This window comes from Gymnoscopelus braueri, assembly GCF_963280865.1.
Source record: "Gymnoscopelus braueri genome assembly, chromosome: 8".
Lineage (NCBI taxonomy): Eukaryota > Metazoa > Chordata > Actinopteri > Myctophiformes > Myctophidae > Gymnoscopelus > Gymnoscopelus braueri.
The window spans coordinates 8,107,010-8,132,042 of NC_137609.1; the positions used below are offsets into that span (position 1 = coordinate 8,107,010).

Here is a 25,033-nt window from a genome sequence, read left to right on the forward strand (position 1 = left end):
AAGTGAAGATGATGATGAAGACATCTCTTCACACTGCTCTGAAATTGAAGTTGAGCTTGAATCTGACACTGAAGACAGTGATGATTGGGAGGAGACCAGTGGAGGTCAGTCAGTGTTAAACACAGGAACAGGACTTACATGGGTTGGGAAAACTGGGAGGTGGAATAAAAGAGGTCGATGAAAAATACAATTAAATCAGACATTTTAACTCATTGAGTGCTATTGACTTGTTTGACGTGTTTTACCGCTATGGCGCAACGTGCCAGACGTGTTTTTGAAAAATAGTAAACAAAAATATATATATTTTTGGAAAAAGACGTTCAGAACTAGATTTCATCATTTGAAGATTTGCTGCTCCATTCACTTCTTGTTTAACTTTTTACTGAAAAAGGCTGTATCTCGGTTCCTGAGCACTTTTTTTTTTTAAATTTATTTTTGGCTGGATTTTTATATTTTATTGGCACTGAATGAGTTAACGGGGAAGGTAAACAACGGACTTGTTTGATGATGGAAGCTTTCAAGTTGTATGTGTACTCTACCATTTTTAACCTGCCTTCTCCCCTTCTGTCCTCCTCCCCCCCCCCTCTCGCAGGAGTGAGGTTCCAGTCTTCCCAAACTCAGTTCTTCTCCTGTTCTGAGTGTTCATACTCCTTCACATCTCAGGTCTTCCTCCATAAACACATCAGGAGTAAACACAACGACCTCTACTGCCAAATGCTGAGGAATGGACAGATCACCTCATCAGCCTGTCAGCAAATCACCAGCTCTACAACCAGCCAGGAACAAGGAGACACTGATCAACCAGGATCTTCTAGTCATCAACAGTTTACCAAAACTTTAACTCAACCAGATGGAGAAAAACCTTTCAAATGTAAATATTGTAACAAGAGTTTTTCTCAGTTGGGTAACCGGAAGACACACGAGCGTATCCACACCGGAGAAAAACCTTTCCGCTGTACGTACTGTAACAAGAGTTGTAATCAGAAGGGTGAACTGAAGATACACCAGCGTATCCACACTGGAGAAAAACCATTCCACTGTAAACATTGTGACAAGAGTTTCTATACCTCAGATTACTTGAAGAGACACCAGCTTATCCACACCGGAGAAAAACTTTTCCAGTGTTGGCACTGTAACAAGAGTTTTTATCAGTTTAGTAACCTGAAGACACACCAGCGTATCCACACTGGAGAAAAACCTTTCCACTGTAAACATTGTGACAAGAGTTTCAGTCGGTCAGAATTCCTCAAGACACACCAGCGTATCCACACTGGAGACAAATCTTTCGACTGTAAACATTGTAACAAGAGTTTCAATCAGTCAGGTTACTTGAAGACACACGAGCGTATCCACACCGGAGAAAAACCTTTCCACTGTACGCACTGTAACAAGAGTTTTAATCAGGCGGGTGACCTGAAGACACACCAGCGTATCCACACTGGGGAAAAACCTTTCCACTGTAAACATTGTAACAAGAGTTTCAATACCTCAGATAACCTGAAGAGACACCAGCGTATCCACACCGGAGAAAAACCTTTCCAGTGTACTCACTGTAACAAAAGTTTTAATCAGTCGGGTGACCTGAAGGCACACCAGCGTATCCACAGCGGAGAAAAACCTTTCCACTGTAAACATTGTGACAAGTGTTTCAGGGAGTCAGGTTCCCTGAAGAGACACCAGCGTATCCACACTGGAGAAAAACCTTTCCACTGTAAACATTGTGACAAGAGTTTCAGTGAGTCAGGTTCCTTCAAGATACACCAGCGTATCCACACTGGAGAGAAACCTTTTCAGTGTAAACATTGTGACAAGAGTTTCAGTGAGTCAGGTTCCCTGAATAGACACCTGCGTATCCACACTGGAGAAAAGCCTTTCCAGTGTAAAAATTGTGACAAGAGTTTCGGTGAGTCAGGTTCCCTCAAGAGACACCAGTTTATCCACACTGGCGAAAAACCTTTCCACTGTAAACATTGTGACAAGAGTTTCAGCCAATTAGGTGACCTGAATAGACACCTGCGTATCCACACTGGAGAAAAACCTTTTTAGTGTAAACATTTTGAAGAGAGTTTCAGTTGTTTTAGTAAAGACACCAGTTTATTCACACCAAGGGAAACAAACGTTCTACTATAAATTAGCTCACTGGAAGGATCAAATTAAACACCTGTATGTTGGTAGGGAGGTGGAAAGTCTCTTGTTTTGTTTTTTTCACCTTTAAATCCTTAATTTCCTTAATCTGCAATTTCCTCAATTATTTTTAAGTGTTAACAGTAACTGTAGAAAAAGCCCCAAAGTTATATATTTAAGTATCTAATTCTATATATTATTTTGTTGTCATTCTGAAATTGCACTTATAGAGGTCTGACTGTTGCCACTGATTGCCAAGCTAAAGTAACCAAGTGCCCTTTATTCTGAAATAGCAGGTCAAATCCCGCAAGAGTTTACAGCATTAAAAAGCCAAAGAAGGTGGCAGCAAAGAAGGCCAAGAAGCCTGCCGCCATGAAGGAAGCTGCTAAAAGCTCAAGAAAGAGGAGGAAAGGAAGGTGGCAGAGCTCAAGAAAGAAAGGGATAAAACCTGAGTTCAGGCAGGTCTCCGACTCATCACCCCTCTCTTTAAAATCTGCCTTTCGTCAAGGTACAGATTGAAACTCTTTGAGTTTGGATATGCAATTTTGAATATTGCTTGAATTATTATTGCCTAAAAGGGTTTTTGTATTTTTATTTTGTTTTGGTTTATGGCTCTTTGTAATGTTTATTTTTTTTCTGTTTTATGCACGTGTGTAAGAGCCATTTGAGCCATGTTTTCTATTTGATGACGTCACTGCAGGGCGAGAGGACTGTTTGAGAGGACTGTTGGGCTGTATTCCCTTGCGTTTAAGGTTAATTGTATTTATTATTTTGTATGTTTTAGTGATGACCAAGTGACAGAATAAATCACCCTTTTTGTTTAACTCAATTTACGGTTTAGGCAACCAGTAGTGCCTAAAAGTATAGGACTTTCTGACATTACAGTATGTTTATTTGCCATGTCATGCTGATGCATTCTGCCTAATTGAAGCTACAGTCATTTCTAGTCACAGTTCTGTTATGACAGTTCCTACACATATTTTATTTGGATATACAACTACTATTCTTAATTCTAAACTGAAGTGCATACTATTTTGGTATTGTATCTCTCTAGCTAGATGACACCATTTGACTGGTTTGATAAGTGTAATTATTGGTACAGACCACTTTTATGAATGCACTTATTTTGTCTCTATTCTGTTTATTCCCAGAAAACTACACGTGTGTGTATTATTGTTGAACTGTTACTACTACATGTCTGTACTGCTGCAAAGGAGACCAGTAAAAGAGGAAAACCCAGCATCAAGCCTCTCTCTGTCCTATTCTTTCATATCTGGAAATATTAAGGGCCCAAAGTGGTGTTCTGGTCGACACACCGGTGTGAACCTAGGGAACAATAGAATCAGCACCCCAAATTCAGCATAGAACATTCCCTTCACTACAGTAACCATATATGCAGCTATGCATTATTATAAGTATGTATAAGTTAATATAGCAACAGAGCCATATCTGCAGACAGGACTGATGAATTGTGGGTGTGTTTTTAGACCTTTTTGTGGCCCTACATCTTAGCACACAATATTATTATGAAATCTCATGATAAGTTACACCATTTTAGGTCAGCCCTGACCCAGTCCAATGTATCCATTACAATCAATCTATCTTACAGAACTATGTTCCTGTTTACTAGAACATTCTGGTACAATAACCAAACTCTGAACTGTATTCCATTAATTACAGTACTCAAGTAAATGTACTTGTGTTACTTTCCACCACTGCATATTGTAGTACTGTTACAGTATATAAATAATGGACAGTACCCGAGACCAACAGCAGGGGGCAGCGATACACCAACTGGCGTCTAAACAGAGTGGACGTCAGAAGAAGAACATACCCACAATGCAGTAGTGAAAACAACACGGCGTGTTGACTGACTGTTGTTGACACTTTAAAATACCATCGATTTATATAAAAGTAAAATACAAAGAAAAGTAAAACGTGTCGTTTCTAAACAGTGTCGTCGTTAAGCAGCAGGAGGACGTTTGTTAGCAGCTCAACCACTGAAACACAGCAGGTAAAGATCAACTCATTCAATGTTGGGTTTCATCTATTTATAACATTTAAGATGAACGGATCACGTCTTGTTTAATCTTTTTGTCTTTATTAACTCATCATTTAAGTTGGAACATAAATCTAATTCCTCTTAGCTGTTAGTTTGTTATAAAGTGATCATAAACACAAACCAAACGATAGCTCGATAGCAGCAGCAAGACTAGCCCCGAAACATGACTGTCATGGAGCTACTTGTTCCTGTTTTTTTTTAATGTTTACATTTACAACCAGTACATCTACATAAACGTTCAGATTTCAAATATAAAGTGCTGACCCCCCGGACACGGATGTTACAAGTTAGCTCCATAAAGAACCTCTCACTCCGCTATACAGCTCCGAGATTAGGTTCTATGTCGTTCTCATCCAGGATCGGTGCAACGTCCGCCAAGGCTCTGCTGTTTACCCTTTTGTATACATCGTATCCCAAAACTAATGGTAGATTCCAGGCTGCACGGATGTTTAAGGTTTGGTCGGGGGCATAATATTTTAGGTCGGGAGCGAAACTACCCGTTTAAATCGCTTATTTAGTCAGCCTGTGGCCATGTTTCCCATTCAACCCGGAAAACCCCCCTACGTCCGCTGCCAGTACTGCTCCCGGTTTGGCTACAATGAAAGTGAGTAGGGTTTTTCATGTGGTGCTACACATGAAAATATCATTTTAACACTTACTGTACAATTTTCGGAAAAACATTCTTCCTTCCCAGTTCCCAAATTTCGCTACGCCCAAATATGTGTTGTCTAGCCTCAATGTGTCGTCATGGCATCAGCCACAAACTAATCAGTCAGCACCATATGAAAATGAACCATGAACCCCATCTTTAAAGTCCTTATTCAATTCCTTCTTTTCAGGCCAGTTTGTGGAGTCCAGACTGCAGGTGAAGATGAACTCTCCAGACTCAGCCAGGGCTATCTCTATTAAACAGGAACCTGAAGACCACCCACACCTCGGTACGTTTCATGTGCTCGCTCTTTCTTGAATGTTTTTTTTTCCTGTTCTGTTGTAGGGTTGTCACTATCTAATTTTACTGAGAAATAATCATGACCAAATATATCATGACAATAATAATATCCTGATGATTAAACAAATTGCTCATCCTGTCTGGTTGCAGAAACATAAAAAACAGATTGGCTACTTTCACCTTATTCACTTTAGACAATTATTTGCATTGCAGGAGTCCATCTTTTGATACATTTTCCTTGTGTAATCTTAAATTACGAATTATTTATTCCCTATTATATGAATCCTATAATCTTTGCACCCAAGATTCATATGTTAGAGACTTGGGCTTAGGCCATATTGCCTTTACCTTCTGCAAATATTACTGTTATTCTTGACACCACTAGGTCTCCAGTTATTAAAGTCCTTATTCAATTCCTTCATTTCAGACCAGATAAAATTTTCACTGTACAATAACCATTGCAAAAAATATCTTGACGACTGATAATAATCATAATGATATGTAGCTATCATTTAAAGATCTCAAAAAATCATTGTTAACCTTGTTTGTCTCATTACCATAACCAAAAAGCGCATAAACTGCACCATATAACTTCACATTGTACATAGTACATTTGATCAGAAGTGGAAAAATACTTCCTTGATCAGCGTGCAGAAATTTGGCGCTGATCGTCAAAACGGTTCGTGAGATTCGTCCCAGACACACAGACAGACAGATTTGCAGACTCACAGACCTATTTCTAGACGTACAGAGCCACGCCATAAAAACAATTTTACATAGATTTTAATCTACGACCCAACTTTCACCTGACATTTCAAGCTTTCATGTGTGGAGATGTTTCTGTTTCATGATGTCAACTTAACTGCATGAGATGTGATTGGTCTTTGAGGGGAAATACATACTGTACACTATGAATAGAAGAACGTGTATCTGAGCCTGTCTTGCATCTATTATTTTCTTTCAGTGGGAATGCACCTTAAGTAGGTGATACCTCCTTTTGTACATGGAGGATGGAAAGGTTTGTTTACACTTCAGGAATCCAGTGTTCACTATCATGTTATTTTTCTGCTCCAACTAGACATCCTGCACATGGCTGTGTGTAAAGAAGAGAGGACCCCCAGTCTGCTCCAGGAGGAACCAGAGCCTCCACACATTAAAGAGGAACAGGAGGAGTTACTTCAAAGACCAGAGGAGCCTGTTGGGTCAATGTTGACATTACTAGCAGTGAAAAGTGAAGATGATGATGAAGACATCTCTTCACACTGTTCTGAAGTTGAACTTGAACTTGAATCTGACACTGAAGTCTCTGAAGACAGTGATGATTCGGAGGAGACCAGTGGAGGTCAGTCAGTGTTAAACACAGGGACAGGGACTTACATGGGTGTGGAAAACTGGGAGTTTGAATAAAAGAGGTTGATGAAAAATACAATTAAATCAGAAATGTTAACAGGGAAGCCGTAATGCTCCTAAACAACAGACTTGTTTGATGATGGAAGCTTGTAAAGTTGTATTTGTGCTCACCATTTTTAACCAGCCTCTCCCCTTCTCTCTTCCTCTCTCTCTCTCCCCTCTCTCAGGAGTGAGGTCCCAGTCTTCCCAGACTCAGTTCTTCTCCTGTTCTGAGTGTTCATTCTCCTTCACATCTCAGCTCTACCTCCATAAACACATCAGGTGGAGACACAACGACCGGCAAATAGAGATCACCTCATCAGCCTGTCAGCAAATCAACAGCTCTACAACCAGCCCGAAACAAGGAGATGGACCTTATCACTATAAATATTGTAACAAGTGTTTCAGCCAGTCATCATACCTGAAAAAACACCTGAGAAAACACCAGCGTGTTCACACTGGAGAAAAACCTTTCCACTGTAAATATTGTAACAAGTGTTTCAGCCAGTCATCTTACCTGAAAAAACACCTGCGTGTTCACACTCTAGAAAAACCTCTCCACTGTCAAATGTGCGACAAGAGTTTCAGTTGGTCATCTGACCTGAAGAGACACCAGCGTGTCCACACTGGAGAAAAAACATTCCACTGTGAACATTGTGACAAGAGTTTCCGTGAGTTAGGTTCCCTGAAGAAACACCAGCATATCCACACTGGAGAAAAACCATTCCACTGTGAACATTGTAACAAGTGTTTCAGAGAGTCATCTAACCTGAAAAGACACCAGCGTGTTCACACTGGAGAAAAACCTTTCCTCTGTAAACATTGTGACAAGAGTTTCAGTCGGTTAACTAACCTGAAGAGCCACAAGCATATTCACACTGGAGAAAAACCATTCCACTGTGAACATTGTGACAAGAGTTTCCGTGACTCATGTCAACTGAAAACACACCAACGTGTCCACACTGGAGAAAAACCATTCCACTGTGAACATTGTGACAAGAGTTTCAGTCAGTTAGGTTCCCTAAAGCGACACCACCAGCGTTTCGTTTGGGCAGCTTCTCTGAAAAAACAGTGTTGATTTTATCAGACAGTCTCAGTCTTAGTCCAGTTTCAATCGTCCTTGATACTATGATTTTCATCATATTTAGTCAACCTCATCCTGTTTTTATTTAGTAAAGTTTTAGTCAACAAAAAGTCAAGCATTTTAGTCCAACACAACCTTAAGTATTTAGCAAATATTTTTGTCAACAAAAACTGTTGACATTTTAGTCAAATTTTTAGTCACCAATAACTCTTTTAGTCTACCTTTATCCATGAAACGACATTCTGATTTTACCTCGCTGATCCCAGTACAAACCCAACACTAAGATTGACTTTGGTTATAGAACCTGAAGACACATCAGCGTATCCAACATTGTGACAAGAGGTTCAGTGAGTCAGGTTCCTTCAAGAGACATAAGCGTATCCACACTGGAGAAAAACCTTTCTTTCTATTGCATGTTCAACTAATCGCCTCTTCTAAAAAGACACCAGTTTATTCACACCAAGGGAAACAGGGAAACATAGAAGTAGAAGGGAAACGTTCTACTATAAATTAGCTCACTGGGAGGATCAAATGAAACGCCTGTATGTTGGTATAGGGAGGTGGATAGAAGAGCAAAAATATTGATTTTCATACTGCTCCTGTCAACAGGCCTCGTCTCTTATTTTTTTCACTTTTAAATCCTTAATATCCTCAATCTGTATTAAGTTTTAACCGTAACCATATGCAGCTATGCACTTTTAGAAGTATATACTATGTAAATATATATTTGTTAATATACTAACAGAGCCGTATCTGCAGACAGGACTGATGAAATAGGATTGTGGGGTGTGTTTTTATACCTTTTTGTGGCCCTACATCTTAGCACACAATAATATGAAATCTCATGATAAGTTACATCATTTTAGGTCAGCCTGACCCAGTGCAATTCATCCATTACAATCAATCTATCATACAGAACTATTTCTACTACAAAAATAGCTTCTTTGTCACAGTCTGAATTCATCATACATTATGAATATAGCCATATAAATAATGTAGAGAAATATCATAGAAATATTGATATATTCACATAGTTTGAAAAATATATGGTTAACACATGTTTAATACATGGTATGTGTTGTATCCTGTAACATGGTATTAGTATGTGTTGTATCCTGTAACATGGTATTGGTATGTGTTGTATACTGCATTTCTGTGAGAGGTGAGGATCAGACCTGTGCAGCATCAATGTGCAGTGATGGAAGCTCAAAGCTGTGATAGATGCAGTGCTGAAACTATCCATGTATCCAATATATTTAACAACAAATTGATTAACTGTGCAAGACTAGTGAAAATAGCTGATCTGCAAGCTCAAAACGCATCAGATCTTGATTCGTTGTGAGCTTGTACATATAATATGTTCACTTTATTTGTAAGATTTTTGCTTATAATGACCAAATGTCCAAAATAGGGATCAATTATTAATTGATTAATTTACTGAATTATTGATCATCAGAAACAAATTAACTGTTGCACTCCTAGATGCTCTTGTCTACAGGTCTGGAAGGTCACATAGTACTGTTACTGTATATAAACAATGGACAGTACCCGAGACCAACAGCAGGGGGCAGCAATACGCCAATTGGCCTCTAGACAGAGTGGACGTCAGAAGAAGAACATACCCACAATGCAGTTGTGAAAACATGGCGTGTTGACCATCTATGGTGTATCTGTGTTCCGTGAGCAGAAATAACGGAGCAGAAATAAGACTTCCGGTTGACGATCTCTTCAGAATAAGAGTACCCTCTAGAGTAAAAAGAAACCATTGAAAACCATTGAAAAACGGTTCATTTGCACATTAAAACTATAAATTAAGCATTTAAACGAAGCTATATAACACATATTATGTTACTGTGTAACAAAAACGGATTTAAAACATTAATAATTTATCTAAATGGATAAATGCTGTTCAAAGGAGTGCATAGCCTATACAAATTGGACACTGGACAGGAGACGGAGCTTAGTGCCGGAACTTCTGAGGTACGCACGCGTTCGGGGAGACCCCCTCTACACCGCCACACTCTCCGCTAAGCGGCACTAAGGTGTAGAAAACAGTGGCGGGCCGTCCAGTGAGGTCAAGGGTCAGAAAAGGGCCTTTTTCAGTGCATAGCCTATACAAATTGGACACTGGACAGGAGACGGAGCTTAGTGCCGGAACTTGCAAGGTACGCACGCGTACGGGGAGACCCCCTCTACACCGCCACACTCTCCGCTAATAGTCCGTCAGTCTGAGCTGTATTTCCGGGTTCTGCTCTTGCAAGTGGTACGAAGAACGTCATTGGCCAACTGAATTGCACGATACAGTAGGCGAGCTTTGATTGGTTTATATTTCGCAGTGGGCTGCCATTTTCTTGAAAATAAGTAACATTACTTAGTGATGTTATATCTAAGTTTTATTTTTCTGGCGCAACTTTTCAGGATGGAAACATTTGATAATGTGTTAATAAACAACTAATCTACACAATACTAAAAAATTAGCCAGGCTCTTGATGGGGATCAACCAACTCAAAAACTAAAGGAGATAGAGGCACTCGGCCCACGGCCTAATATTGATAAGTATAGCAATGGTCACAATGGTGCCGGTGTTTACTATCCCCCCACCCCCAACAGTGGATACTGACAAGACTCCGGTCCGCACCAGAGGCAGGACTCCCGAGGGTACATTTTGATTCACTCTACTGATTTATAGTAAGTAATATATACTTACACCCATACTACCATGTGCCCCCTAAACAGTTCGACGCAGTCCAGTGCAGACCAGGGCCAGGACCCCACTAGGTAAGTTAGAAAGATTATAGCAGTGATCACAATGTTGACTGTGTAAATAAGACATTTAATTGCCTCCTCCTCCCCCCCCTCCCTAAACAGTTAAACGTGGAGGTGGAAGACCCCACAAGGTAATTTCTGAGTACAGCGGTGTTGCAGCCTGATCCCAGCATCACAAGGGTGATTGTGAAGTCGGTGACTGAAGTTTTCCTCATCAACAGATGATATTCGCAGTACAGAGAAAAATGCTTTACATTTGATTTGATTATATAATAGATCTGTATGTGAAAGCTGTAAGATTAATAATTACTTTTTTTTTGCATATGACAGCAACAGCCGGCTTACTAGACTAGCCAGGGATGTTCTCTCACAGAGATCAAACTGTAAGTGTAGATGGCAAGGCTGAGAGATTTTGAGATGGCATTGCAAAGATTTAATTTGGATGTATAATTTCATTGTTTTCCACCCCAGTGGACCGTGGCTATAGTTTCAATCAAAGAAAGATTTGTATTTGCTGTAACAGTGATGACGATGGTGTAATTAAGATGTGCAATTTAATTTGTTTTGCCCTCAACAGGGCATCGCACTCCAAGGCAAAGGACTCCACAAGGTAAAATGTATTTAGTTTCACAGTGATATAACTGGTGACTTTGTAAGATGAGTAAGTTCCTTTACCCCCTCCCCCAACAGAGACCTAGGCAAAATAGACCGTCAGTCTTCAGAAATGGCCGGACTCCACAAGGTACGGATTGACTATAGCAGTAATCTTAAATGGTGATGTCGCAAGTATTACATGTAATTGGCTTGTCTTTCACCATCAGGAAAGCGTGTTGGAAGTCGGGGGCCAAAAAGTCCCAGGATTACAAAAGGTACATTTTTATCAAGTTTGGCAGTGATCTTACTGGGGGGGAGAGCGGAAGATTTTGATCTTGGAAAACAATTAATGTTATTTATTGACATATACACCAGCCAAAGTAAAGCAGCATCACATAGCCAGCCACACCAGAATCTCAACCTTTAATAAAACATTTATTGTTTCATTCTATAATTTAACAGCAAAGAAGAAGGTGTACGACTACCCTATGAGTTATAAGTTATAAGTTTCAGAAGGTCGTTGTGGAAACGCTGTTGGAGATCCTCGATGAATTGAGGACACTCAACAATCGGGGAGAAAGTGATGCTGAGGGTGGAGCTTTACCAATAGACGAGGAGGAGTTCAACTTCATGTCTAAGGAGCTGGAGAAGCAAAGAGTCCGACGTTCAATGGTAAATACCAAAAAGGATAGCCTTTAAATAATTTGAAATCCAAACATTTACATCAATGTTGATAATTTGTAATATTATACAGATTTCAAAGCTGTCCCACATTGGGGGGAACGACGTGAGGGCATGTACAGTACAAGAAAGATCCTGGACAGGTATGAATACAAATTGAAGTTTAATAACATGACACTGTAGAAAAGGAAATATAATGGGGGGGGGTGGGTTCCAATGTGGTAGTCAGAGTAGTATTGCTGTTCCATATAAATTGTCTTCATTACAAGCTGCTAGAGCATGCTGTTGACAATGTATCTGCATTTTTTAAATCTGTTTCAGACTTTTCACCAATAGCCTGATGCGGAAATATAATATGTACGGTGATGGGCTGCAAAAGAAGAGGGCGTTCAAGAAAACTTCTTTTCCGTCAACAATGGTAAAAAGAACAATTGTCTGTGCAAAATGACTTTCTCTATCAATTACTCACCCCATGGAAACTTGAATTCATTGATTATTATTTTTTGTCTCATTCATAAGCCAATAATTTGATAAGCAGGGCTTCCGGTAGGAGACAAGAAGAGTCTCCTTTGTGTCTCCTACCGGTACCCCTGCTCATCATCAAAGTGTAGGCTTATGATAGCGACCAAAACAAAATAATATACATGAATTCAAGTCGTCTCCATGGGGTGAGTAATCGATAGAAAATAGGTAATTGTTTTGGGTGAATGTATGGTGACATTTGTTTTGGCTCTTTATGTAAATTACCATGCAGTGTTGAGTTATTGAGAAGTAGATGTATAGGAGCCAGAGAGGGGCTCAGAGACAGGTGGAGAGACTAAAACATGCGAGGAGGGAAGACAGGGGGAGGATGACGAGCAGGCCGCAGACCTGGGCAGTAAAGACGGGGGAAGAGGACCACCACAGTAGCCGATGCAACCTGACCCAGCTGCCCATGAAGGGTGGCACCAGTTGTACCAACCTCCTGTCTCCCTCCTCTTTGGTAGAGGAGTGCATGGTGGTGGCATAAGTTCCCTTTTTGTGTTCACCACAGAACAAAAAGTTGAACAAATTGATCTGTGCATTTCTAGTTACATTGTTATGTAGCATTACTTCTGATTTTGGATTCCCATGAATAATGTAGCAAAATATTCTCCCGCTAATATTGTTTTTCTACAACTATGTTGATGGTATGTTCATCCATTAAAGTCTGTGATCCTCAAAACCATGTTTTATTTCTATCTCTGGTACAATTTGCAAACTGACCCCTGCAAAATATTATTGGTTTGATTCTTGACTCTTACCTGCACCTCTACATTGTTTCACTCAATATGAGGTGAAAAATAAGTTTTAAAAAAAAGTTCAATTTCAAATGTTTGTAATTGTTGAAAGATGTATTGTGATTGAAATATAGTTTAGGGATAGTTCTGTTCAAAGTAGATCAATTTGTCTGAATTACACTCAAAGCTATTTAAAATATCCAGAAAGATAACAAACATAATGTAAATACATTGTCAGAACATCCTGGGACTACATTACCACATTTATCAAGGTAAGCATAACAGGTTACATTTGGTCCCTTTAGTATTTTTTTAAATAGAGAAGCTGGATCTGCATTAAATGTTGAGGCTTTTAAAGGAATATACGTGTCTTGTAAAGGTAGGCTATGTAATGCTAATATGTTTAGATGTTATTTAAACGTCTGGATTTAATTAAAAGTATTCATATCCTTATAATTAAATAGACGTTTAAATGACGTCTGAACAACGTCTATGGGGTATACATTTGATATAAAAATGAACGTTTGCCAAATGTCTAAATATAGCTTTAGACGTATATTAGCTGTTATTTACACGTCTATAGAGGTATATATAGACGTTGAAAAGACGTCGTTTCAACGGCTAGGCTAAACCTAGACCGCTAAAAAACTTTCACCAGTAGACCAATTATAGCTGTAGAATACAACTCTCATAGACGTATTTATGATTCTGACGTTTTCAATCTACGAGAGTTGTAGGGTTCACCCCCCATGGACGCAGGGACTTTCAGCACTATACCCCGTAGACACTCCAAACAATGTACAAATTGAAAATAAAGGTGCTTACCTCCACGCCTCAAATGTTAACTCTCACTACGGGGTAGTAGTTTAATGTAATAATCCATATCTTTCAATAAAGAAGTGTTTTATTGCCGTCAGTGGCCGATTCTGTGGGAAGTTCCCAAGTGCCCATCTGGTGAAACCCGGAATTACACTCAATGTAAACAGGAAGTAAACGAAGGTGAGATACAATACCAAAATAGTATACACTTCACAGTTTAGAATTAAGAACAGTAGTTGTATATCCAAATACAATATTTATAGGAACTGTCATAACAGAACTGTGACTAGTAATGACTGTAGCATGACATGGCAAATAAACAGTAAAGTCATATACTTTTAGGCACTACTGATTGCCGATGGCCAGGGATTAAGTTCAGACGTGCGCTCTATAAAAACTGACGTCCAAACCGTAAATTGAGTTCAACAAAAAGGGTGATTTATTCTGTCACTTGGTCGTCACTTAAACATACAAAATAATAAATACAATTAACCTTAAACGCAAGGGAATAAAGCCCAAACATAGTCTTCTCGAGCACAGTCAAAAACTGTGTGCCTCTGCCACAAGCAACACCTGCGCTTGATTACTGACCCCGTTACCTTGGCAACCCTTGGCCTTGACGCCGCCCCGCAGACGCAGTGCTTGTCCTTGACCGCTCCCCGCAGACGGGGTCCTGTACTGTAAAAGTCCTGTACTTCTGGCACTACTGGTTGCCGACACTAGAGTTGCTAAAAAGACTGAAGTCCAAACCGTCCGTAAAGTTCATAAATAAACGCTTTATTCATAGTAGCTTTCGTGCCAATCACTCCAGCATACAAATAAAAAAGTACAATTAAACATAAACAGTTATACGTAGGGTGGCTGAACCAACAGCCCTCCTAAACACAGTCAGAAAACTGTTTGCCTTCCATCGGCAACACCTGCCCTTGATTTCAGGTGGTTAAATACCTTGGCAACCATGGCCTTGACAGCGCCCTGCAGTGACGTCATCAAATAGAAAACATGGCTCAAATGGCTCTTACACACCAGCCCTTAATTGCTACTGGCATAAAACAGAGCAATTAAAAAACAAAAAATTACAAAGAGCCATAAACCAAACCAAAATACAAAAACCCTTCTAGGCAATAATAATTCAAGCAAAATTCAAAATTGCATATACAAACTCAAAGAGTTTCAATCTATACCTTGATTTTAGAGAGACAGGTGATGAGGTGATTTATCCTTTCCTTTCTTGAGCTCTGCCATCTTCTTTTCTTCCCCTTTCTTTGGCTCTGCCATTTTCCCTTCTTCCTCCTTCTTGAGCTTTTAGCAGCTTCCTTCATGGCGGCAGGCTTTCTTGGCCTTCTTTGGCTTTTTATCGCGGTAAACTCTTGCGGGATTTGACCTGCTTTTTCGGAATAAAGGGCACTTTGTTACTTTAGCTTAGCAATCAGTGTCAACAGTCAGACCTCTATTCACCTGTTTCCTAGGCTGTGTGTTTTCCACTTCCTGTCGATTTGATCCAATGAAACTGGTCAGATGACCAATGATATCCAATGAAATCGACAGGAAGTGGAAAACACAGCCTAGGAAACAGGTGAATAAGTGCAATATCAGAAAGCCAACTAAATAATGCATAGGATTAGATACTTAGATATATAACTTTGGGGCTTTTTCTAGTAAATTAAGGAAATTAAGGATTTAAAAGTGAAAAATAAACAAGAGACTATCCACCTCCCTACCAACATACAGGTGTTTAATTTGATCCGCCCAGTGAGCTAATTTATAGCAGAACGTTTGTTTCCCTTGGTGTGAATAAACTGGTGCCATTTTAGATTACTAAAACAACTGAAACTCTCATCATGTTTACAGTGGAAAGGTTTTTCTCTAGTGTGGATACGCTGGTGTTCCTTCAGGTCACCTGAGTAACTGAAACTCTTTGTTTACACTGGAAAGGTTGTTCTCCAGTGTGGATACGCTGGTGTCTCTTGAAGGAACCTGACTCTCTGAAACTCTTAACACAATGTTTACACTGGAAAGGTTTTTCTCCAGTGTGGATACGCATGTGTCTCTTGAAGGAACCTGACTCACTGAACCTCTTGTCACAATGTTTACAGTGGAAAGGTTTTTCTCCAGTGTGGATACGCTGGTGACTCTTGAAGGAACCTGACTGACTGAAACTCTTGTCACAATGTTCACAGTGGAATGTTTTTTCTCCAGTGTGAATACGCTGGTGTATTTTTAGGTGACCTGACTGACTGAAACTCTTGTCACAATGTTCACAGTGGAATGTTTTTTCTCCAGTGTGAATACGCTGGTGTATTTTCAGGTGACCTGACTGACTGAAACTTTTGTCACAATGTTCACAGTGGAATGTTTTTTCTCCAGTGTGAACACGCTGGTGTTTTTTCAGGCTACATGACTCACTGAAACACTTGTTACAATATTTACAGTGATAAGGTCTATCTCTTTGTTTCGGGCTGGTTGTAGAGCTGTTGATTTGCTGAAAGGCTGAGGAGGTGATCTGTCCATTCCCCAGCATTTGCCGGTAGAGGTCGTTGTGTTTACTCTTGATGTGTTTATGGAGGTAGATCTGAGATGTGAAGGAGTATGAACACTCAGAACAGGAGAAGAACTGAGTCTGGGAAGACTGGAACCTCACTCCTGAGAGGAGGGGGGGGGGGGCAGAGGGCGGAGGCTGGTTAAAAATGTTGAGTACAAATACAACTTGAAAGCTTTCATCATCAAATAAGTCCGTTGTTTAGGAGCATTACGGCTTCCCTGTTAACATTTCTGATTTAATTGTAATTTTCATCAACCTCTTTTATTCCACCTCTCAGTTTTCCACACCCATGTAAGTCCTGTCCCTGTGTTTAACACTGACTGACCTCCACTGGTCTCCTCCCAATCATCACTGTCTTCAGTGACTTCAGTGTCAGATTCAAGTTCAACTTCAATTTCAGAACAGTGTGAAGAGATGTCTTCATCATCCTCCTCTTTTTTCACTGCTAGTAATGTCAACATTGACCCATCAGGCTCCTCTGGTCTTTGAAGTAGCTCCTCCTGTTCCTCTTTAATGTGTGGAGGCTCTGGTTCCTCCTGGAGCAGACTGGGGCTCCTCTCCTCTTTACACAAGGCAACTCCGCACCAAACAGACTCGTCCAGACTATTGCAGACTACTCCAGACTGCAACAGACTGGTATTCGGTTGGCAAAAGTTGCCATTTAAGTCTGTCAGCCGACTGGCCATTCATGTGCTAATTTGACTTTTAGCGTGCCAGCGTTGCCAGGTCTGCTTATTATAAGCGACTTTGGGCTTGTTTCCCTGCAAAGCCACTTAGGGATATTCCCAGCGTTTTTTCTTCACTGACGTGCAGTGGTGTAAAGTAACTAGTACATTTACTCAAGTACTGTACTTAAGTACAATTTTGAGGTACTTTTACTTTACTGGAGTATTTCCAATTGTCTATACTTGTACTCCACAACAATTATTTGAAATGTTTAGTTACTAGTTACTTTGCAGATATAAATCATTATGAAACATACATTAACCACTTTAGCCCTATTTTATACCTATAAGCTATTTGAAAATAGCAAGCTCACAACGTGTTGCGATGCACGCGTTCTGAGCTTGTAGATCTGCTATTTTCAAACATTTTTGTACTTTTACTTTTGGTACTTTAAGTACATTTTTATACCAATACTTTAGTACTTTTACTCAAGTAAATGTTGAATTCCGGACTTTTACTTGTAACAGACTCAGAGTACATCTATTGCATTCAAGCCTGGAATTTCGTCATTTTAGGGGCAAGGCCACTTGGCCTTTGGTGTTGTAATTTTTTGGAGGGCACAAAGGCCCTGCCCGGCCTTCCTGCCAGGGCAGGAAGGCCATCCAAAAAAATAATAAAGATTTTTAAGTCCAAAAATGATTTTTAAGTCCACGGAAATAATGCATTTAACTTGAAGGTTAAGGATGATTGTATTTTAATATATTATAAGAATAGTATAACTATCTGTGAAATATTACCCATTTATTTCACAAAATAATGTGTTGGCAAATGACCAATATTTAGTTATATAGGTCTCAATATGTCACATTCAGCCCTGGACTTCACTGACTGAAGTAGGGGTCACATTAATCACATTAGATTCACAGAATGTATTTTACCCAAGTTATTTTCATTCAAATGAAATGTGAATGAACTTGCACTAATAATGACTTTAGTTGATTTTTCACTCTTTAAAATATAGTATTTCTTAATTATTAATAATTACAGCTTGTAGATTGGCTATTTTCACGATTTTAAATTGTTTTTAAATAATAATAAAAAAGGAACATACAAGATTTCCACCCGACAGCCATAATATATAGCCAATATATGGTTCTGTATCAGTATATGAGTCCGTTTTTGAAGATTTCATTCTAATTGGCTACTATGCCTGAATATGAATTTCATGAGCCTGGGTAGGTCACCCTGGCTTGGCGGAGATATGCCCTGTAGCACACTCCGCACAGCAGCAGCAGCAGCAGCAGGTGAAAGCAATTCACTTAATTGCTCGTTCTCTCTCCCTCTTTCCGTCTCCTCAATCTCTTGCTCGCTCTTTCTCTCTCAATCTTTCACTCTCCCTTTTTTCTCTCCCTCTGTCTCTCCCTCTCTCTTTCTTTCCTTCTCTCTCTGCCGCTTTTTACCTCCCTCTTTCTCCCTCCCTCCGTTTCTCTCTCCGTCTCTCTCCCTTTCTTTCTCCCTCCCGCTTTCTCCGTTCCTCTCTCTCCCTCGCTCCTCGTATCTCCCTCTCTCTCACCCACTTTCTCTCTGTCTTCCTCCCCTCTCTCTTTCTCTTTCTCTCCCCTCTCTCTCTCTCTTTCCCTCTCTCTCTCTCTTTCTCCCCCTCTACCACTCTTCCTCTGTCACTATCTCCCTGCTTTACGAGCCTATTCATGCAATGCTTGAACTCCCACTCAGAAGGACATGTTTACATACTTGCGCATTACATATTTATACATAAACACGGATGCATGTGACTCCCGTCACTGGACAAATTTACACACCTGCTCCCAGTCACCACAGCGCAAAAGTAGGGCAAATCAATCAATCTCTCTCTCTCTGGGAGCAACAACAAGAAACAGTGAATGTAGGTTTTCATAGACATGGTCGCTTGTTTCTCTCACATAATCTGGCAACACCGACAGCCCTCTGTTGTCACTGCCACTGCGCTACCAGTCGGCTAAAAAGCTGAACAAGTTCGGTCGGCTCTGGGTCGGCCGAAAAGGTCCCGACGGACCCCTAACCGACTGGCCGACGCTTCCCGAAGCCAATTCGGCCCAAAATCGGGCCGACTCAGATTGGTCTGGAGAGGGCTTTTACACACAGCCATGTGCAGGATGTCTAGTTGGAGCAGAAAAATAAAATGATAGTGAACACTGGATTCCTGAAGTATAAATAAACATTTCCATCCTCCATGTTCCATGTACAAAAGGAGGTATCACCTACTTAAGGTGCATTCCCACTGAAAGATAAATAATATTTCTAGTCACTTGAATCTCATCATTTTGGTCGCTGGGTGTTCCGATGGGACAAAAGTGTTAATTTGCATGTTCAACTAATCGCCTCTTCAAGCTGTCAATCACTAAACATATGGAAACAGTAGACAATTCTAATAAAGTTTTAATGTAGAAGTTGTATGTGTGAAAATAAGAAAGATTCAGCAACTACAAGTTCTATTTTGTGAATATTGGTCATTTACAATGAAGCTGTGAAAAACACACAAAGCGTGTGTTTTTCCTCCTTCCCAGCCGGCAGCTGTAGCCCTACTGCCCAGGGACCCAATTTGTTCACATACTACAGATATAAATTGTACACAGGACCCCCTCCAGCGTTAATATACTGGTGTTAATTTAACTCTGGAGTGTATAAATGGAACCAAATGGACATGTAAGGGACCATTTGGTTCAATTCTGTACACTCACAGGTATACAAGAACTCCCAAAACGGCTCAGTATCTGACTGTGTCTACAAGGGCTTGTGTGTTGTCTTTGCTGTGTTATTGGTTCCCGGCAGAGGAAATTTGGCCATAGGCCAAGACATATAGAACCACCAAAGTGGAAAAAGCGGCACTCTAAAATAATAGATGCAAGACAGGCTCAGATACACGATCTTCTATTCATAGAGAATGCTAATGCGTTTCGTATAGTACAGGGTTTGTCTTTATGTATGTACAGTCACGCTAATATGTCATGCACATCCCACACAAAACATTAAAACACGCCAGTGTCTCAACGCAGCCGCTGGGCAGTCTGGGTTGCCACGTTGGGAAAAGTCAAGCAGACAGGTCAGTGTTGCCAGATGTGCGCCAGAAACAAACAACCACCTTCATGAAAAAAAATAACCCAGCCGAAGGGGTCTGCGATGTTTCACGGGGGTCCGCGGGGGTCTCAACACTCCCAGGGGGTTCCCGGACCCCCAGGGGGTCCCCCATGTATTTTTTTTTTTTTAAATAATTTTTTTTTTAAAATTTTTTTTGGGGACATTTTTATCCTACGATTTTGGTACCCCAAAATAAGCGCGCCCTCACTAGAGCCCCGTGCGCGGCTAGCGGGCCGGGCGCCCTAAAGTTACGTACAATGTGAAGTTATATGGTGCAGTTTTCTATTAGTGTAGCATTTGCGCAAAAGAGATGTGCTTTTTGGTTATGGTAATGAGACAAACAAGGTTAACAATGAATTTTGAGAGATATTAATTACATATCAGCATGATTATTATCAGTTGTCAAGATATTTCTGCAATGGTTATTGTATAGTGAAAATTATATATTGTTGCAGTTCTACAACAGAACAGAAAAAAAAATTACAGAAAGAAAGAGCATGTGAAACTTACTGAGTGGATAGTCTTCAGGTTCCTCCTGCTTAATAGAAATGTCCCTGGCTGAGTCTGGAGAGTTCATCTTCACCTGCAGTCTGGACTTCACACACTGGTCTGAAATTAAGGAATTGAATAAGGACTTTAATAACTGGAGATCTAGTGGTGTCAAGAATAACAGTAATATTTGCAGAAGGTAAAGGAAATATGGCCTAGGCCCAACTCTCCAACATATGAATCTTGGGTGCAAAGATTATAGGATTCATATATTAGGGAAGGAATCATTCGTAATTTAAGAAGGTGAAAGTAGCCAATCTGTTTTTTATGTTTCTGCAACCAGACAGAATGAGCAATTTGTTTAATCATCAGGATATTATCATTGTCATTATATATTTTGTCATGATTATTTCTCAGTAAAATTAGATATAGTGACTGACAGCCCTACAACAGAACAAAAAAAACTAAAAACATTCAAAAAAGAGTGAGCACATGAAACGTACCGAGGTGTGGGTGGTCTGGTTTAATAGAGATAGCCCTGGCTGAGTCTGGAGAGTTCATCTTCACCTGCAGTCTGGACTCCACACACTGGCCTGAAATGAAGGAATTGAATACATGGTAAATGGTGCATTTTTATAGCGCTTTTATCCAAAGCGCTTTACATAGATTATATATCACATTCACCCATTCACACACACATTCATACACCGATGTCGGAGGAAACCATGCAAGGCACAAACCTGCTCATCGGGAGCAATTAGGGGTTCAGCGTCTTGCTCAAGGACACTTCGACACTAACTCTGGGGGAGCCCGGGATCTGAACCCATCCGGCCACTCTACCTCTGAGTCACTGCTGGCCCGGAACCACCACTTTGGAGGTATTTTATGTACTTATATGGTTATGGCTGAGTCAGAGTGACGTCAGAGGTCCGTCCGTCCACCGGCTGGACCCGTCTTCCCATTAGTCATTTTAATACAGGATTAGGAGGAAGAATGTTTTTCCAAAAATTGTACAGTAAGTGTTAAAATGATATTTTCATGTGTAGCTCCACCCACCAGTTCATTAAGTATACCTGGTTTGCACCTTAGCACCACCCACCTGACCCAGTCCCTCCAGGCCTCCACCTACTCCTATATGACCACCCACCTATCCTAGTCCCCCCACCCCCCTCCTCATGAAAGGACAGCGCATGGCTCTGGGGGGATCTCATTTTAAATAAGCCGTTGTGCTTTTATGGGCGATCCAGTTTAGAGGACCTTGTATTGTTAACTGTACTTCCATGTACTTTTTCCATGTCTTTCTAAATAAAGTACTTCAATCAATCAATCAATCTGCTGCGCGGAGCCCTGCTTCTAAATTTCGTTTTTTTTCCTTCTTCACGCCGTTTGGTGCCCCCCCCCCCCCAGGTTGGTGCCCTGTGCTTCAGGCTCAGCACCTCAAGCCCGTTGGATAAGCCACCACTGACTACAGTATGTATATAGTTAATGGGTTGGGAGCTAAACTGTTAATTTGCAGCCCATGAACAAGACAGGGAAACTATTTTCAATGTCGTACATTACCTGGATGGTCATTCTAGGCCTGACACACTACAGTGTGATGAACGGCAGGGCAAGGAGACGAAAACTACGTCTCTCATCAAAAAGAACGGCTTTATTTTCCTTTTTCTCTGTACAAAAACGGCATATTCAATGGATGCTTTTACTTTTTAGAATTTGCAACAACAACACACACTTTTCCTCTCTTTACTTCCTGTATAACAACAACACGGGAACAAGGCATGCCGGGAAACTCTTAAAGGGACATAGACCTAATAACAGTGCGGCTCCGTCGCCACACAGCCCCCACCAGCTTGTCGCCCGTCCCGGTGACTTAAAAGCTTAACTCATAGTCTCTATAGCGACGGGGAGGCTCACGCAGTCTTTGAGGTCGTGAAGTCGTAGGCCCCTGCCCTTGTCCCTGCCCCCCACTGTCTGTTCCAAAGGCCATTGTATTGGGTGGGTCCATGAGGGTCGGAGGAGCCGTAAAGGGTGAACTGTGTTGTTCGGCAGGTACTTCTCGTTGAGCATGGGGGCGGTAGGGTGCCAAACGGTCCCGATGCAACACCACTACCCGTCCCCTGACACACAGCTTCACCCGGTACACAACATCTGAAAGCGGCTCCAACACCTCACAAGGCCCCACCCATTTGCTGGTGAGCTTGGGCGAAATGCCCTTTTTCCGGGTTGGGTTGTAGACCCACACCTTCTCCCCAGAGGAGAAGGGGCGGCCCGACAACGGGTGTCGTACGCCCGCTTCTGTTTCTCCCCAGTCTGTTCCTGGCGCTGCCGGGTGAAGTCGTGCGCCTCAGTCAGGTGTTGCCGGAGACCACACAGATACTCAAAGCCCGGTATCACGGGCAGCTCAGTGCAAGGACGGGTGCCAAAGGCCAAGTCCACAGGTGTCCGCAGCTCCCGTCCGAACATGAGAGCGGCTGGTGTGCAACCAGTGCTTTCCTGGACCGCTGTCCGGTAAGACAGCAGGATCAGGGGTAGATGGCGGTCCCAGTCTCGCTCGTGTTGGGAGGTTACGATAGCCATCTGTGTTTCGAGTGTTTGATTAAAGCGCTCCACCAGTCCATCACTCTGGGGGTGAAGAGGTGTTGTTCGAGTTTTCCTCACCCCCATGAGTTGGCATACCTTGGCAAACACCTGCGCCTCAAAGTTTCGCCCCTGATCACTGTGTAATTCCTCAGGTGCACCTAGCCGGCAGAACATCTCGCATACCAGCCGCTCAGCCGTGGTCGTTGCACTCTGGTCAGGTACCGCATACGCCTCTGGCCACTTAGTGAAATAGTCCATGGCCACAAGGACGTAGCGGTTCCCATCATCAGTAGTGGGGAATGGGCCAAGAAAGTCCACACCAACGCGCTCCATGGGGGCCCCCACCTGATACTGCTGCAGTGGGGCATGGGAGCGTTGGGTGGGTCCCTTCCGAGCCGTGCAGGCGTCGCAGCAGTGCACAAACAGTTCAGTGTCGTGCCTGCAGCCTGCCCAGTAGAACCGTTGGCGTAGTTTGTTCAAGGTCTTGCCAACGCCGAAGTGACCTGCCCCCACCGAGCCATGGACTGCCTGTAGCACCCGTTTGCGCCAGTCTTTAGGCACCAGTAACTGCCACACTTCTCCCCCTCGTCCTGGCGCCTGCCAGACCCGATAGAGCAGTCCATCATGTCGGGCCAGAGTGGCCCACTGTGAGAAATAGGCCTTGGCCTCCACTGGCAGGGCGGAGATGTCTTGCCAGGGAGGACGCGTCCCTGTGTCGACCCACTGGCCCACCTTGGAAAGAATGGGGTCGCTGTCTTGCGCTGTCTGCCACTCTCGCTGCTCCACTGCGGCCAACCATTCTTCCGCCTCCTCCACCTGTCGCATCGCGGCCACTGGGAGAACCACTCGATCTCGCTCCTCTTGGCGCTGACAGTGCCTGCACTCCATTTCCTCGCAGGGCCGACGGGAGAGGGCATCTGCGTTGCCATGCAGCCGCCCTGCTCGGTGCTGGATCTCAAAGTCATAGTTCTGTAGAGTCTCAATCCACCTTGCCACCTGGCCTTCAGGTTCTCTGAAACTAAGCAGCCACGTCAGAGAAGCATGATCGGTCCGCAGGAGGAAGGACCGGCCATAGAGGTAGGGGCGGAAGTGGTGAAGCGCCAGGACCACCGCCAACAGCTCACGTCGGGTGACACAGTAGTTGCGCTCGGAGCGACGCAGGGTGCGGCTGTAGTAGGCCACCACTCTCTCCCCGCCCTCTCCCTCCTGTGACAGGACAGCCCCCACTCCCACGTCGCTTGCGTCAGTGTCAACAATGAAATTGCGCCCTGGATCAGGAAGGGCCAGGATGGGTGCAACTGTCAGGGTGTCGCGTAGCTGGGCAAAGGCTGCTGCGCAACTGTCACTCCAGGCAAACTCTCGCCCCTTGTCCGTAAGGCGATGCAGGGGGCTGGCAATGGAGGCAAAGTCACGCACGTAACGGCGGTAGTAGGAGCAGAGGCCTAAGAAACTGCGTACACCGGTGATGTTTCGGGGGACCGGCCAATTTTTGACTGCCTCCACTTTAGATCAGTAGTCACGCCTTCTGGTCCCACGACATGGCCCAGGTACTTGGTCTCACGCTGTAAGAGGTTGCACTTTATGGGGTTCAGGCGCAGTCCTGCCCCCCGGATGGCGGTGAAAACCTGCCGCAGGTTCTCCAGTGCCTGCTTGAAATCAGTAGCGTGGACCAGTAGGTCATCTAAGTAGACCACACACTGCTTTCGGGGGATGTGGGCCAGTACCCTCTCCATCAACCTCTCAAACGTGGCGGGAGCATTACAGAGGCCGAACGGCATCACCCGGAACTGCCAGAGTCCTTGGCCAATGGTGAAAGCCGTCTTTGGTCTGTCCTCTGGTGCCAGCTCTACTTGCCAGTAACCGCTACGCAGGTCAAGTGAGCTGAACCACTGCG

At 42.4% G+C, this 25,033-nt stretch overlaps 2 protein-coding genes and 1 long non-coding RNA gene across 3 annotated transcripts in view; all 3 read left to right on the forward strand.

The window, feature by feature from the left end:
* The window catches only part of LOC308090232 (uncharacterized protein), a 31,300-nt gene extending 28,034 nt beyond the window's left edge, over window positions 1-3,266 (forward strand). The window contains exon 5 of the mRNA XM_080435295.1: window positions 593-3,266. Within this exon, the coding sequence (XP_080291421.1) occupies window positions 593-2,046 (1,454 nt within the window). The 3' untranslated portion in view covers window positions 2,047-3,266. The remainder of the gene's footprint in view (window positions 1-592) is intronic.
* Window positions 3,267-4,008: 742 nt separating this feature from the next.
* Window positions 4,009-11,072, forward strand: LOC308090666 (uncharacterized protein; the record flags this gene model as incomplete). Its single annotated transcript, XM_080435932.1, has 6 exons — window positions 4,009-4,138; window positions 5,026-5,124; window positions 6,214-6,477; window positions 6,713-7,003; window positions 10,345-10,386; window positions 11,065-11,072. Exons 2-6 carry the CDS (start codon window positions 5,058-5,060, stop codon window positions 11,070-11,072), a joined length of 672 nt encoding a protein of 223 aa, XP_080292058.1. The 5' UTR covers window positions 4,009-4,138; window positions 5,026-5,057.
* A 30-nt stretch (window positions 11,073-11,102) lies between these two features.
* LOC308091076 lies at window positions 11,103-12,020 on the forward strand. The gene is made up of 4 exons (XR_013933660.1): window positions 11,103-11,243; window positions 11,431-11,640; window positions 11,723-11,792; window positions 11,971-12,020. It is a non-coding gene; the product is annotated as an uncharacterized lncRNA (long non-coding RNA).
* Window positions 12,021-25,033: the final 13,013 nt, after the last annotated feature.